This window comes from Neodiprion lecontei, chromosome 4 (genome assembly GCF_021901455.1).
Source record: "Neodiprion lecontei isolate iyNeoLeco1 chromosome 4, iyNeoLeco1.1, whole genome shotgun sequence".
NCBI classification, from domain to species: domain Eukaryota; kingdom Metazoa; phylum Arthropoda; class Insecta; order Hymenoptera; family Diprionidae; genus Neodiprion; species Neodiprion lecontei.
Genome location: NC_060263.1, coordinates 22270893 through 22287569, shown reverse-complemented (window position 1 = coordinate 22287569; position 16677 = coordinate 22270893). Strand labels below are relative to the sequence as shown.

At 35.5% G+C, this 16677-nt stretch overlaps 2 protein-coding genes across 6 annotated transcripts; both read right to left on the bottom strand.

Moving 5' to 3' along the window:
* Positions 1–134: 134 nt before the first annotated feature.
* LOC107224837 (RUN domain-containing protein 1) lies at positions 135–11936 on the bottom strand. Of its 2 annotated transcripts, XM_015665049.2 has the most exons (9): positions 11354–11935; positions 10168–10261; positions 9186–9356; positions 5501–5681; positions 4954–5048; positions 4125–4871; positions 3949–4046; positions 3450–3544; positions 135–1863 (listed from the first exon to the last, which is right to left on the bottom strand). In XM_015665049.2, exons 1-9 carry the CDS (start codon positions 11512–11514, stop codon positions 1757–1759), a joined length of 1749 nt encoding a protein of 582 aa, XP_015520535.1. In that variant the 5' UTR covers positions 11515–11935; the 3' UTR covers positions 135–1756. The 2 variants fall into 2 exon arrangements, with proteins under 2 accessions (XP_015520535.1, XP_046594354.1); XM_046738398.1 differs by lacking the exon at positions 3949–4046 and having other exon boundaries at positions 11354–11936.
* A 1686-nt stretch (positions 11937–13622) lies between these two features.
* On the bottom strand, positions 13623–16631 carry LOC107224831. 4 transcript variants are annotated; one of them, XM_046738399.1, is made up of 3 exons: positions 16563–16631; positions 15762–15866; positions 13623–15274 (listed from the first exon to the last, which is right to left on the bottom strand). In XM_046738399.1, exons 1-3 carry the CDS (start codon positions 16614–16616, stop codon positions 14690–14692), a joined length of 744 nt encoding a protein of 247 aa, XP_046594355.1. In that variant the 5' UTR covers positions 16617–16631; the 3' UTR covers positions 13623–14689. The 4 variants fall into 4 exon arrangements, with proteins under 4 accessions (XP_046594355.1, XP_046594356.1, XP_046594357.1 ...); XM_046738400.1 differs by lacking the exon at positions 16563–16631 and adding an exon at positions 16139–16294; XM_046738401.1 differs by lacking the exon at positions 16563–16631 and adding an exon at positions 16135–16289.
* Between the last annotated feature and the right edge of the window lie 46 nt (positions 16632–16677).

The window sequence follows — 16677 nt, the reverse complement described above, 5'->3', positions numbered from 1 at the left end:
CTACGGAAAACTGTTGTATTCTCTGTCATGTCGCCCACATTTTTACATACTCACATATATTTCAGTGAAGTATGTCTCAAAGCTGCTGTTCTTCTGCTGTGAACGCCAGTAATTAAGAAAACACTAAACGCCAATATTTTTATCAAACTTTATTGTTATCTCAAGGTTATTTGGAATTGGGATATAACAACGTAACAATGAAGTCATTCCATAAATATATTTCACTCCTTTTCAGCAAAGGAACCTGTAATTTTTTAAAGTATTTCATTCATAAACAGAAAATATTTTCATTATGACACAACTATAGCTAACATTTTTTACTAGCTCAGTTTTACACATTTCAATTTGTCAGTGGAGAATATAATACAAGTGATACTTTTATTACTTAAACCCAATCAACATATATCCGTAACGTCGTCATATAAGTAAATGTTTCACACCGTGACATGACTTAGCCGCAACTAGTTTACGTGCCGTCACATGTTAGTGTTACACGTTTTCTTTTATCAACCGTTCAGATATTTTGGAATTTCTCCTAACTAACAAATGAATCAAAATACTCGATACCATTAAGAATCTATGAATGAATAAAATATTAACTATGATGTATGAATTATAGAATTGCCGAGCGTCTTACTCTGCCAACAAAGTAATGCAGCAAGTTTATGTACTTTTTTAAAAAATTCTCACGTAAACTTCTCCACGGTTCAAAAACTCATTTGAAACCGTAACTACAATAGCAGAGTAAGGTGACTCAGCATACGCTGTTGCTTAGTACTTTAGGTAATACTATGTATTCATTTTAAACAAAATGTTTCAATCTTCGTATATTTTTATCAGCAGAGTAATTATTTTTGTCACGAAGCTACATTGTAGAAAAAATATTACCAAGTGATTGCATGTAATTGAAAATGAGGACAACTACAAAATTGTGCCTCCTTCTCTTTCTAAGCTATGTTTAGGAATTGATACCGTGGTAGTTGATATGAATTCAGTTTATACGATGCGTAAAAAAAATTTTGTTGAAGAAAGTCTGAACAATATTTACGAATGAAAAGAGTTACTTGCTATTAGATAAACATAAATAATAATAACGAAAAACGTTCAGATCTCATTTAATGTCACAATAATATTTCGTTATTATTAATATTATTATAACAATATTGAATGTTGCGTGATTGCTGCAACGTTAGACCACGTAAAAGCTTCACATTTACCTTCTTATTTGCTCAATTCCAAGATAATGTGAATTTCTTGGTCTTAGTCCGAAATTAATGTTTGTAAAATTTGTTCTAACATCCTCGCGAAAATGGTCGAATGTAGCCCACATTTGCTTCATAAAATCTACCCTAATGAATACAAATCTATATTCGGCATTAGCGTGAAACTGTAGGGGGTGAACGAAATGAAACTAGCTATTGGCAAGTTGAATGGTAAAAATGAAGGCAGGGTCGATTCGCTAATTCTACTCTGCCAGTTTCAGCGGCATGGGGGACATAGCGCTGTGCTGCTGGACCACGAATCTAACGGCAAGCTTTGATCCTTGCCTTTTTTACCATCCAGAAGATCCGGCGCTTTTCAACTCGACAATACCCGTAAATTCTTAAAAAATTACTTACTCGTCCTGTCAGTCTGCGATACTTGATCTATGAAAAACTGTTACATAGATATGATTAAGTCGGTGAGGAATGAATATTTTGAATAATTACTAAATGGCGATGAAATTTGTGGAAATATTAACGCTTTACGGATCACTTTAAAATGCATCTTTGATATTCTGGAATTGTCGTACAGCCAGGTCAACGGGTAGATCGAATTTAAAATTCGTAAGACGATCCAAAGAATGAAAGCCATCCTGAAAACCTAGGACACATGAAGCAAACAAGAATTAAAATACCTTAAGTAGTGGAATTTTACAATTCTTGAACACATCTGTATGCAGGGTGTTTGTGTTGATTCTGGACATACTGTTCCATTATGAGTGAAGTAAAACTACATTTACTACTAACAGCAAGATCACACTGGGAAATTGTTGACGATATTCATACATTTAATTTTATTTTATTTGATTATTCCGGTTAGCCTTTTATTTCTTAGTGTGTCGATTAAGTAAAATAAAGTAATCATGTTCAGTTACGCGATTCGTTTACTATTAAGGTTGTTACCGGCGAGAGTAAGATGAATGAAAGTTATATATAGTAGAAAAATTATGTGAGAGCTAAGTGTAAACACAACATCACCTATGTATTCAACGCCACGTTCGGCTAGCTGAAAGAGCTGACAGTATATAGTCAGTATTGCTCCGAACGTCGCGCTAGCAAGGTGTAAGTGCTGTAGGATAATGATGTGTCTATGCGTAAATACGCATGTAATGTGGTATTTTGATTGGGATAACTCGCGGAAAGACAGTAACTTGTGTGAAACGAGAGCCAGCCTGTGCGGAATACGGTTTTACGCCGGGATGGTTGACACGCCGGGAAACTGGTGCGAAAATTACAGTTCGTGCATCCGCAGTGGGACTAAAAACGGTATCGCGAGTTGAACCGTCTCGAGTGGATTCTCGCGACGGTTGTCACGCCAGTTAGATTTCAGTGAAACAAGAGAAAAGAAAGTGTGTGAGACTACCGATTGACGCTCTTGTTATTGGAATACAAAGGCCATTTGGAATATTTGATTGTGCAAGGAACACAGGTAAAGTGACTTCACCCTTAATTGAATGCTTAGTTATTAAGGACGTTGCCTACTCCCGGCGGAACTGCTGCTTGCAGACATTCACGCGATGCAAGTTTTCTCCGTCATTTATAAAGATATCGAACTTTCATTAGAAGCATTTTGAAGGCAAAGGAGCAATCTGTGTCGTGTATTTTTCCGAATTTCAATTTTTTTTTTTCAGAGTCGTAAAAAACAGAACTGAAAGTGAGCAAAGTTCCCGTCGTAATAAAACAAAAATGAATTTTTTTTTCACAATTCTACGAAATACACGACACAGATAGATCCTTCACCTTTGATTTAGGACTAAGAGCAATAAAATCGAACTCAAGAGTTGCGAGAAAACTTGCACGAGCTGAAGCATGAAACAGCGGATTTTCGCCGTGAAAAGCGATTGCTTGCTAGCTTAACACGTGCAAACCCGTAATTCAAACCGCGAGCCGTGAGCGTTATTCGGTGTGTTCTTCGTGAATAAATATTCGTAAAGTATCTAAAACTCCTTGATAAGTGTTCATCAGTCATTCGCTATGACTAAGATAAGGAAAGTGTTACGGAAAAGTAAGAAAAAGGGCCAGGGTTGCAAAAATTTGGCGGCTTATCAGCGGGAAAGGTTGAGGTAAATAGAATGGCATCAAGTTTGCTTACATAGACTTGATTGTTAGATAGAAAACGTAAAAGTTTTTTATTGACTTTACTGGTTAGATCCAAGGTTAAATTCAAAGGGAATTGAAGCAACTTACCAGTTTTTACTACGTAGCTCCATGAAGTGTAATAGTTCTCCAATAGGTACTGTGACTGCAGTATCAACTTTAGCCAGACAACTAATTTGTTTAGACTGTAAGAAAAAGCAAGTACAGTTTTTTATCGATCAAATGAGATCCCACGTTAAGTTAATCAGGTATATCACATTAAAATTTTTAGGATTGTCAACCATTCTAGAAACTAGAAAGATTCAGGGGGTTTTGGTTCAGAGAAAAGTTAAAAAAATTTAAGTTTCTTTGTATTGCTTTTTTGCCATTGAGCAAAGGATCAATCTCGATTTTGATTCATGAAGTAACGCACTGGAACTTCTTGGGGCAAATTGAGCATATATCGGTCGATTGAGTTTTCTAATGGTCTAGAACCTTTTTAATGTAACAAAATTAATAGAAGACAATAGGAATTAAAAGGAGACAATAATAGAAAATGTTGTATGGTTAGCATGGAAAAGTTCACATTGATGAATTGAAAAAGACTTACTTCAATGCTGCGCAAACGAAAGCTTTAAAGTGAGAATCGTAACTTCTTTTATATGGCGTATGCGATGCAACAATATTTCCAATAGTGGTTAACAGACTCTGAAACCCAATCAGAAATACAGAAATGTGATGATTACATCGAGCACTTCGTTATGAATCACTTATTGATCTACTCACTTGTTTTGAAGAAATTGTACTTCTGCCTGATAGATCCAGGTTAAAACTCTGTGAAAGTTTTTGAGCAGGACTGGAATTATACGTGTGACCATTCTTGATGTCGTAATACCTCAAAATCAATTCCCATATATGCATAGAATTTGTTGAAGAATTGTGTCGTTGAGGAAAACAGCCGACGAATGGAACAACACTTGATGCTTGGTTATCTAATGTTAGCCCGTGTTGCAGCAGATCTCGTATGCTTACAGTGAGATGCTTTCGAACTGCGAATGTTATTTTTGCGTTGGATTGGGTTGTCGGTGAGTCCGAATCCGAAGTATAATCATTGTCCTCAGCTGCGTCATTTTTTGCTTCTGCTATCTGTGCTAGAACATGCTCTACGGCAACGTCCAATCGTGTTCTCAAGTCCCTCCAATTTCGCGCAGCATTTTTTTTCATATTTTTTCTAGCTTGATCACTGCTACAGCCCAACTGTGACAAAGCGAACATGTGAAGTAAAGCCGCAGCTCTCCTTATCGTAAATAGAGTCTTAGACTGTATTTCCTCGTCTTCCGATCTGTTCTTGAATGATTTTCGCCCATATGACGATGATGCTGTTCCGTTTGTGTGTACGGGGCATGCACACGTGCAGGCTAAGCTCTCAGGGCTTACTTCACCTTGTAAATAATTAATAAAACGTTCCAGATCTGTGATCTGAGTTTTAAGTTGTGTCACAAGCTGTTCCTTCATTTTCAATGGGCTAACGATCTGTGATCGACAAAGGATAAGTACAAGTTTAGAGAATTTCATCCAGACAACTCACTTGCAGCAGGCTTCTGTGTATACTTACTTGACTAATTGCGCAATCAACTTGCCACCGTAAATCTTCTAGTGGTAGCTTGCATAGATCGTCAATGTTAAAGTTCAACTTTTCTTTAAGGTGATCTGGAATTGCAAACAGTGAAAATTGTAACTAATTTATTATTACAAAGAGGTGAATTGTTCCGGAAGATGTAATCTTACATTTGTATATATAAAATTTGAAAAAACATCTGTATTGAAAAAAATCGATCGTCAAAATCGAATTTTGGCATCTTAGACTGCAAAATGGTGTTTGAGAAGAAACACAGCATTTTCAGATTAATTCTGCGTGAGCACTGCAAGCAAGGATATTTTAACGTTGTGATTCTATTGATGGACAGAACTTTAAAAAAACAGTTCACTAAAATTGATGATGACCGGGTTTCAAGAGTGACGGAATTTTTCTAAAATCATTCTTTGCTACGTCTGGTGAGACATACACACGCACGAACAACGCAAAAGTGATTCACAATAATCTTTCGCATTTTAAGCAGAACATATGATTATCAATTCATACAAGCGATGGTCATACTTACTGATGATTAAATTTTGACGTTCCAATATAACACTCTGAGGTGGACCCGCACCGCCAGTTTCATAAGCGTACTTTTCTAGATCTTCCAGCTGCGACTTAAGCTGAACTATCAACTCGCGTTGTTTTGTCCGTTGCAGTGCCATTTTAGTTTCAACTTCACTGTCGCTTATTGAACTGATTGCCTATTAAATTCCGACAAAAACAGATTAAGATATTTGTGATCAAAAAGTCGTACAGCAATTCATAAATTATCTCAATCTTATTCGATATTCTCTCGATACCTGAATCATTTTCATTGTATATTATTCATCTGCAATGAAAGATTAATATGTGTAAAGTGAGAAGTAAAGGATACTTCACAACAGAGTAGTAATGAAAAAAACCCTGTTTGTCTGTTCAGATATTTCTTAATTGGACAGAGAATTCATCACATAGATTCAAAAGACAAGTAAAAAGTAATTTCAATTTAAAAATGTTTGATCACCGATACGAATTGTTCATCAGGTCAACAATTCTACGGCAAGTGAAACCTGGTATAAAAATTACATTTTAGCCTATCAGGTCAACGGAAGTTTTAAATTGTCTCGAAATTTATTATTGCAAAGACGTTGCATTATTTGAATGAGTTTTATTTCCTATGTGCGTCAGCAATCATTTTTTTTTTTTTTTGGATAATGTAAAAGATTTTCTATTACAAGCGTAAAGATCAAAATATGTTTTTTTTGTGAAGTTTTACGGGAATGTATAGAAATTAAGCAAGCAATCTTTGAATCTCGACCAATCTCGACTCACAATCAGCTCTCTTTAGCGAGTTGATCAACTAATTGTAAACTCTGAAGTTGGAGGGGTAGCCACTCAAAAAATCCGAAATTGAGTTTTTATGACCCTCTTATGATAACAAAATCATATATATTCAGCTCGAATCATGATCGAGTCAATTTAGAACAGTTTTTCGAAAAGGAGTGTTCTTGATTTAAACTGTGAACATTTTTCCTCTTTTGCCAGCATGTACATCGGGCGGTCCTGTCTAATCTCTTAATACCCCTTCCAATATCTAGATCTCCTGGTCCTTGCCTCTCAATCCTATTTCTGTTTGTCCCTATCTGTGCGTAATAATGCTCTATAGTTTTTCCCCCCTTGTCCCTTCTTCTTTCCAGTTCACTTGTCGACCATCCTCTCTTCCTTAGGAACTCTTCCCTCTCTGTCCCCCACTCTCCCTTTATCATGTCTTCTCTTCTACAAGCCAAGCTTCCTTATTAAATTTACTTTGCATTTCTCCATCTTTTCCTCAAATTTCAGTGCGCTTTTTCTGGCGCTTGTCGCCATGTTATTTATATAATTAATTTGGCAAACCTTGTATTTCAAAATTTTAACGTAAAGTAAAAGCTTAAGCATGACACATTAATTTTTTCGGATTTTTAGTAAGATGTTTTCCAGTCTTTTTAAGCATGGGGTCGATTTGACGTCCTCCTAGACTTAGGTGATACAAAAAAAAAAAAGACCTTCGGTAATTGAGTGGGAAGCTTATTGACTAATAATGAAAAAGTTGTATTTGAGATAGTAAGTCGAAACATAATGATACGGTAGTCATTAAGCAGAAAATGGAACCCGAGAGAAATCTTAATTTAAATGTTAATGAGCGAGAGAAGAAAGAAATCAAACATGTTAGTCGGTTAAAGTTAAAATGTAGTTGTTGGCAATTGAGACAGAGTCCACTAAAAAAGTAGTATCTGAGTGGATAGGGAGGAGTTTAATGTATTGAAATTAGTAACATTGTATTTGCGACTTACAATTAGGCCTCTCTACTTGTTTGATTAGAATCAGTCGGTAATTAACTTGTATAGAGTTGACACGTGACTTCAATAAGCTTATCTTTAAATATCATGAACTCACCACTATAATTTCCACATTGACATACGTTACACACTACAGCATATACAAATTTCAGTAAAATCAAAATTTTGAGCTTCAAAAACAGGCCGAAGCTTCGTGAATCTGCGCATATATATGATATGTTTTTGAATGTTACGGTTTACTTTGATGCCTGAGTTTGCTATTGCTTCGATAGGAAGTATTACTTGTATAATGTGGATGGGATAGACCTCAAATATTTGCTCTAATTATCTTACTATCGAAAAAGATTCGCACTTTCATCTCTAGGTTCTTCACTTTTATGCTACCAGAAGCTCACTTTATGTGGAATTCGATTTCATACTTTTGGTAAGCATTACTACCGAACTGACGAAAAAATCATATCTGTTTTTCTCTTACTATTATTTATGGGAGATTAGAAAACTAACAAATTCCTCACTTAGGTGGATTTGAACTGACGGCGAGTGGTACTAAACTCAAACTATAGAATTGGAATTTATGACAAAACATTATGTGTACATATAGTGGCGCAAAAAAGTACTTACAGTGTATGAGGCATTTGAGGTATCTAGACATCACATAATAAGGGTGCAAAAATTAAATAAGTACAGCCAACAATTTACAAAATTAGAACATATTTATTTAGTTACTAAAGCATAATATAAAAACCAAGTACAAAGCAAAGACTGGAAAATATAAATAAATATTTACACAAATCATAGAAACAACAATGAGATCAAATGCACCAATAATGAAGCAAATTTGAATAAATATTATTTATGCTTAAGTTTGCCAAAATAAGAAGAAAAAATGAGTCGAATAAGGTAATTGATCAAAGCTCATTTCATCATTGCTCACAGCCAATAATTTTCAAGTTTCAGTTCAATAAAATCTTAATGCAGCATAAATAAAAAATGAACCTAGTTGTATTTGTTATCACAGTAAAATTGATTCTGCACGTTCTCAGGACTCGATTTTGTGATGAAACTGACGAAAGCAATTTTTGTTATATGTCAAGATTGTCATGTTATCAATATTGTAAGCATCCAGAAAATGATAATAGATCTTTTCGTTGATTCGGCTATTTAATCATGGATTTAAAATTGTGTAATAGGAAACCATTTCCAAAATATTTATTTAACTCTGCTGCATTTTATAATCAGTTGTACATGCCTTTCAAAGTGAACTTTACTCTGCAGTCAAACGTAAACAGAATTTTTTCCGCAGTCTGAGAACGTGCAAAATTCATTTTCTTGTAATCTGGGGGCATATCTTTGATCAATACTGGAAATAATGGCCGTTCCTCGAAGAATTAGAGTGTTCGACAGCAAAGTCTAGACTTATATATGATTCAGGTACTAGTAGCTATGTACAATGAAGTACTACACATGTAAAACTACCCGTGTTGAGTTGAGGTAACAACATACACCCAACGCTATTCACATTTAATTTTAGTTCCTCAACTCATGATGTATACAGAATTTGGGACTGATACTTAAGACAAGATACTATAAGGTCCCGAATTATCTTTGGAATATTCTGGTAAATAATATTAAAATACAAACTAGCAAGGTGCTTGCCTAAAAATTTCTTTGAAATACATCAGTTCCTAAAAACTGCACTCAATATTTTCAAAACTCATCCCCCAAGGTATAAGCGTTGAAAAATAATATCAAGAAATAAAAAGACATCGATAATCAGATATAGCAGCACAGGAAACCGAAGGCAAGGTAATACTGGTACAATGTTACCATGGTTCGGCAGGACGAGGACGTATCAGATATACCTTCATCAGAGTATTTTGTGCGGCTTACGCTTTGATCGTGAGATGACATAACCGCAGAAGAAGGAGCTATGTGATTTTCTGCACACAAGTTACTTGGAACATCTGGTATTCCACGAAATGCAAACTCCTCCAGTTCTTTGAGTAGACTCTCTTTCTGTGCTGCTGGAGCATCGACGATTTGCCTCAACCTGAACTGAACCTGGAAACAAGTAACCGATTAGATTATAACAAATAATAAATAAAGATACAGTTCTTAGATTTAGGAAAAATGTAGTACTTATGAGATACCAATAGGTCGGAAGTTCAGAGTTGTCAAAAAAACATTAAGACGGTTTCTGAATAAGGGGGAAGGTGAGCTCGGTCAAAATGTTGTAAATATGCGAACACCATGACCGAAGTCACGATGGAACTTGTCGTGTATTGCTAGGTAGTAATGAGTTAGTTGTTCTAGCATTTTCATTGTATTTACACCTATTATAATGTAAAAATAAAAATTTCAATTCAGTATATAGCAATTTAGTGTAAAACTAAACTCTATACTATCTATCAGTTCACCAAAAGTTCTATTGTCACGTCGATCATGCAAATTGAAGAAGAAATTGAGAACTAAATTTGAATGATATTCGAACAGCATGATATAGTTTTACCAGCCCATAAATAACAAAGGCAATTTCATATCTAAATAATAACTGTGATGGTTTTAACAGAGATAACAATGCTGTATTTTTTGTTACAAATCCTTTTTGCTGCAGGCACGATTGCTGCACTGTCAAACATATCTAATATTTTCATTCAGGTGTAATTGTGAGGGGTCACAGGAAGTGATGTGGAATAATTCTCGTGGAAGTTCCTGATAATATTTTCAATCAATAAGCAGTTTATAGGATTGTCACAAAAGTATAAATTTTCAGTTCAAAGTAATATAACGATTGAATATCTAAAAAATGGTTTCAAAATCATGAATGCTACAGTTCGATTTCATGAATGAATAATAAGATTAAGGTTTTTACCTGGGCAAAATGTGTTGTTAATGCAATCAAAGAAGAGTTGAGCATTTCTTGTTCTTCTTCCAATATCTTGAGTCTTTCTGTATCACATGACAAGCTGTGGAAAGGTAATTAAGTACTTTACAATACAGATTCAAACACTCATGAACATGCAATAAATCAGTTTGGGAATTATAACTAAGGTTGAAAAATCGTGGTGTCTAGAGTCAGGAAATTTCTAGAAAATTAACAATATTAGGCATAAAATTAATGTCAAAACAGTAACACATATGCTAAATACACTTTTATGAACAGAGAAAATTGAATCACTGTCTCGGACTCATAAATGAATACGTCGTATGTATTTGTGTATTTTACATCTGATTCATGTTATGAAAAGGTGTCGTAGCATGCTATAGTACAAAATGTGTTGGAATTTGGTGTGCCTAATCGAATCACCAAGAGTCATAGTTGTTTGCAGTACTAACAGTGCACTAAATTCACAGTGGCTGCCATGTTCAAATTGGTTGTTGATTGTGACAAATAAGTATAAAGTTCATTGTATAGAACTCTCTGAGGGGCCTTTGCATGAAATAAATTTGGATACACAATAGGTTGTTTCGTGTGAAAGCAATACTTTTTTTAGCTGTTATCTGAAGAACATTGGAAAAAATAAATCCTCGCAGAAGCATACATCTCTTAAATCTAATCTTGAAAAGTCTCTTTTGGAACTCGAAGTCTTCCAGGTTTCAGAGATATCTTTCCTGCTATGTCCAAGTTTCTCAGGTAGAAGCAAAGAAAATATTCACTTTTAAGCAAAACATCTGAATACATAGATCTGACATTAAAAATTAAGTTGAAACAGTAATAAAATAAGTTTATCCCATAAGCCATTTGTTGTGGATATTCACATGGCAGAGTAATTGCATGCGAAGTACGCCAAAGTTATACATGTTGCACACATTTTGCAAACGGTCCCATGTAGGTTCACTGTGTAATGTGAATAGCATTTACAAAAATATATAGATATCAAAAGCTGAGGATATTAATTGGTTGAGGATTTATTAGGTATATTGGAACATATTATCTCACTGCAGAAACCAACAATTGTTTATCAGGCAAATTAATTAATGATTATTATGATTAAAAAAAAAATCTGAAGTTGTGAAAATAGTGATTAGATTCAGGAACATTTCTGTCATTGCCGTACCTTTCCATGCTATGGGTATATTTGTATCGCAATTCATCTCCAAAATCATCGTCGCCATCGTTAGCTCCGACTGGAGCCCATCTTTCACCAGCAGGTCTCTCATTTTCATCAGAATTCAGTTCGTCAATATCATTTTCAAATTTCTGAATTTTACTAGTCATTTTGTCGCGTTGTTCTCCGCCTTTTTCCGTTTCCCTTTTTCTACGGATAAGAATACGTTGATCGAGGTTCTTCAAATTTGTATAGATTTTTCCTTCTATTTCAAACGTGACGCGAAATTTTGAGGTTACGACAACAAAGCTCGTAAATAGAAGATTTTGATTTGATACTCATGTTTATTTTATATTATTACACGTATTGCGATTGCTTTCTAAGGAATTTTTGTGTTATCCACGAAGTAATACTAATGTTACGTTGTGTAATCTGAGAGATGGTGATGTCGATCAGTCAGTTACTTCGACCAGGGAAAAAATGTAGACTAGAGTGGACTATGAGAGAAGAGACTAATCGCAAAGTTGCTACGACCAGCTTTTCCTACGGTGTAATCGGGAAGGACGAGTGTAATATGAGAGTAATTCAACCGGTCTTCGATCTCAGTTCCGTATACTACTATCCCCTGGTTAATACCCGAGTGAGTTGATTTTTTGGAACGAAGTTCCTTATCGCTCGTTCACCGTAGGGGCTAGGCGGAAAAATTTTTTAATCGTTCTACTTGGTGGTTGGTGTGTGATGGTCTACAGGTCTGGAAACTCGCTTGGAGGGGGGTATGTCGCTTATTGAAGCAATTTTTGTGTTCACTAGTCGCCATTAGGTTCGTTGCGATCTTATAGCGATACGAATAATCGTGGCTCCCAGCATAGGAGTTTCCAGACCTGTATATAAGACCGCTATTATTAATGAAACAAATTCGACTAGGAAATTCAAAAGACGTCAGCCCCTCGTGATTGTATTTTGTGTCCCGCTTGTGGGGAATAGTTTGTTGGTGTTATCGGCGCTTGACCAGCCTTCAATAGTCTCCGGATTATCTGTAAAAATTGGGAAACCCCCCTCACCCCCCCCAAAAAAATGGAATGACTGTAGTTAGGCATTAGTCTTGGGAGCTTGTCTAAATTTGTTGCGAGCAAACAAATTGTCTTTTAAAAACATCAATCTGTATTTTTCTTCTCCATTTTCCTTAGTCTTCTTAATGAAGACAGGGATTACGTATACATTAAAACACTCCGCTCGGATCTGAAAAATTTCGCGGGATGTGGTACATCCACAACACGGAGTACAACTGGTGGGAAACTTACCATTCTCGAGGGACATTTACCGGTCCGTCTTTCCGTGATCCATGTTCCGTGTGCACGTGGGACCTCACCCTAAATTGCAATGTATTTAATTTCCTTTACCAGTAATCGTTTGTTGGTCATTTGCGGCAGGAAGTCTCTCTTACTTCCTGGTTTGCAGGTGTTTGATAACCCAATCAACCCGCTTTTATAAAGTTTAAAGATGGAATGCATTGTCACATAATTCGTATAAAAACGAAGTTACACTTCGTTTCGGACCAAAGACAGGTTAGCCAGAAAATTGAGGCATTTATGCACTTAAGACTTATTTTATAGGCAGCAAAAAATAGCAGCAATCACAATTCACTGAAAGTTACTAGCACTTTCGGCGTAAGTTTTTGCTACTTGAAGTTCATTCATCCGAACAGCGAAGTAGCAAATACAAGACATTTTATGACCAGCGATGCTGCTGCGGCAAGTCACTAGATAGACGCGGTAGTAACATCTAATGAGTTACTAAACTGCTGCTGCTATTTGCTGTCCATGAAATCTCACCTTCAACTAACAGTTAAAAGTGCTTTCCGAATCAGCTAGAAGCATTGGAAATTCTTTTAGACAAAGGTAGAGCTACTTGCGAACTCGGCAGCACAAAAGAGATGAAAGATTTTTGACAGTACGGAGAAGGTTTCCATTTACGAAATCAGTCAGAAGCGAAGTAATCAGTGAGCAGACTCGTGTGCCTGTGTTGGACAGCAGGGCAGCAGCTTGCAATAATCATGCCCGATTCTGCCGTAAAGTGCTGCCGAACCACTGAAATATAGTCATACTGGAGTGCTTGCCGTAACACGTTTAAAAAAAAAATGCAAAAAGTCCAAATCTTGATGCAGGGCAAAATAATCGACCGAAAGAAATGCAAACAATGAAAATTTCTTTTAGCCAATTATTTTACCCCAAACGTGGATTTTTAGTGTAATGTTTGGTTATATTATTAAAACATCATATAAAATCAAAATTTTATTTACAGCATATAACATCATAATTGTTCGCAATTTATTTTTAGACGACTCATTTTACCCCAATTTTTTGGCTTTTATACTTCGAAACAATGTACTGTATAGAATACATCGTAACTCTTGATTTATACCGAATAATTTAAATATAGTGAATAAATAATATAACAAATTTTAAAAATGTCAAATATTCCATACTTTCATCTTTCTTTACAAATTTATTAGCCACGTTAAATAACAAAATCGTTGAGCTTCTTCTAAACTTTTTTTTCCTACATTTTATGAAAAGTATGGACATCAAAATTATACATTGGAACATTTTTTATGTTAAATATTGAAAAAAATAAAATCAAAAAACATCGAAAAAACCGATGTAATTAGCATTTAAATTTCCAATTGCTCGGTGCCACATGTTAACGTCATCGGAAAAGGCGCAAACTCGGTAGAAATTTTTTGTTCTAGAATATGAACATATTTTTGGGGTGAGATAAAATAAATTCAGAATCGACCAAATTAAGGAACACTCTAGACCATACGTTGGGTAAACAACGGATAATAATAATAGTAAATAATAATAAGGTATACTCTATGCATTTTTTACAATTACACAAATATTAAGAACCCCCATATCGCACGATGTTTCGTGACAGCATTCTGGCAGTTTGGCAGTTTTCTTAAAATAACACCGCAATTTTTACTAGATGTATAATTATAGTCGCCTGCTGAGATGTTGTACGAATAGAGTATAGCGTAAAAGGGTGTAAAATCTATAAAAAAGTCGTACTGGACAAATTTTGTAATATTAGTTTGTACTTGAATGCGATACAATATTTTACTCTTTAACTTCTTTGAATAAGTTGATAAATGCACCTTGCATCACTCTTCCAGTTAGCAGTTCAACTCCTTATATCTCTATAATTATTTGCACCGACAACCAATTTTTGTATTGAGTGATATTTTTCAGTCAAATGCTTTTCTCCTTTTCCTGAAAACTGTAACATTGTTTACATCACTTTTCTCATTTCTCACTCGTTCCCACAAGTTAGAGATTAATTTAATTATTTTTTCTGTTTGAATATAATGGGAGAAGTCCCTCGTGAGCACATCAATATGTTCATATCAACCTGTGTAGCCTTGCTACGCATGTGCTTCCGGATGCTTATATTACATTGAATATCTTTGTGGCTGAGGGTTTTGTTCTTTGGTATTACGTTTTCATAGCTTCTACTATGTTCTTCTACCGTCAATATTTTCGCTAAAGAAATATCATTTGGTTCAGTTTTCACAATAACTGGAGGTAATTCAAGTTTATCTCCAATTAACGCTTCTCCAAGTACTTTTTCTTGGGAAGGCTCTCTTGGTTCATTCTTAACAATCCTTGAAAGTGGTTCATCTTTAATGTCAATATTATAATCATCCCTGTTTTTAGTACTAATAATGGTTCCACTATCTCTGTGGCCAGGTGACTCACTTGCCATCAATCTGTGGTATTCCTTATCTAATTTTTCAGCTTTGCACGGTGCATCTAGTAATGAAGTATTTTTATCACCGGTGTCTGAGATGCGTGGCAACACCCCAGCTTTCAGTTTAATACTTGTCCCCATTATCCTATACTTCAACCAGTTTTCAGCATCCTCTTCTAGCTATAAAAAATTAATATAATAAAAAATGATACATTTTTTAAGCTTTGAATTAAGTGAGTTGGTATTTGCTGTTGAGTATTGTTTACACTAGAAGCATGTTGTATGACACAAAAAAAAAAAAAATCGGATATCTAGAGAACCTGAAGTAACAAATTTTTCAGTGGTCAAGTCGTCAATCGATCACAATGATAATGAGCTTGGAATCAAGGTGACTTGGAGCAAGTGTGTGATAAGTCAAGAGTGATTTTAATTTTTTATATTTTGCAGTATAATGTAAATAGTAAAGCATGCGTATCACTCATATTCATATTTTCAAAACTATAAAAAGTAATAACCACATCATTTTGTCTCTGTCTAAGAATAACATTATTTTCGAACTCATAACCTCAATGATTATACAGCGGTGGTATGTTTATATAGTCTTTCTGTCGATATGGTAAAAAACAGATTTGGTTACTTGATGTTTACGCCTAATAGTTTAACTTACGTTAAAATGATCTCCACAACAATAGACACTGGATACATGATTGAAGTAAACATCTTTGCCTGTTCTACCGACTGCTTCGGCCCATTGTTTTCGGACAGCAGTTCCCTGTGGCAATTTAATGAATGCTTTCAAAGGCTGGTCAAAGCTATTTGACGAACATCCAGGTACAAAACACTTTTTATGCCATTTGCGTGAGCTCATTTTTGGATTATAGATCCCAAGTGTCCTAGCTCAGATACGTCTGTGCACGTAATCAATCACAACAATTTCGCCCAATTTTATGACTGACTTCATGGAGTATAATTCAGGTGGAAAGCGGAACTGTATGCATGTATACCTTATGCTCAGAGTGTATACATAATAGTTTACATACATACATGATACTTATATTTTTTCATCGGCTGCATTTGGTGCACACATTTCATGGGTAGCAAAAAGTAGCAGCAGCAGCAATTCACTAAAAGTTACCAGCACTTCTGGCGCAAGTTTTCGCTGCTTGAAGTGCATCATTTTATTTATGAGCACTGTTGCCGCTGCGTCAAATCATTAGACTGTGATAACGGCCGTGTTCGTAAATTGACTGACAGTACTGAAAATTCCCTAGGACAGAGTCAGAGCTATTCACGAACTTGGATGCGCAAAAGAGATGAAAGATTGCTGACAGTACTGTCAGTCAATTTTCGAACACTGCCAACATTTAGTAAGTTACTAAATTGCTGCTGCTTGTTGCTGTCATGGGTGCATTCGCGGAGCACGTTTTAAGCGCTTTAGGCATCTTTTGCCGTTTGACTTGTCGCTTACAGCTTCGCGTGCAGCTAGCGGAGAAATCGCGTACTGTTCGACTGTCAGATCCATCAACACGTAGACGTTGACGTCGAGTTGATCCTCCTTCTCTCTGCCCTCTATACTTTCGGTA

Excerpts from the sequence above, each read along its gene's own strand:
- LOC107224837 (XM_015665049.2), bottom strand. The coding sequence starts at position 11,514 with ATGACTAGTAAAATTCAGAAATTTGAAAATGATATTGACGAACTGAAT. Across the intron at positions 10,262-11,353 it reads TATACCCATAGCATGGAAAG|CTTGTCATGTGATACAGAAA; the intron begins GTACGGCAATGA and ends ACCTTTCCACAG. Across the intron at positions 4,872-4,953 it reads TTGATTGCGCAATTAGTCAA|ATCGTTAGCCCATTGAAAAT; the intron begins GTAAGTATACAC and ends TGTCGATCACAG.
- LOC107224831 (XM_015665040.2), bottom strand. The coding sequence starts at position 15,962 with ATGAGCTCACGCAAATGGCATAAAAAGTGTTTTGTACCTGGATGTTCG. Across the intron at positions 15,275-15,761 it reads GTTGTGGAGATCATTTTAAC|CTAGAAGAGGATGCTGAAAA; the intron begins GTAAGTTAAACT and ends AATTTTTTATAG.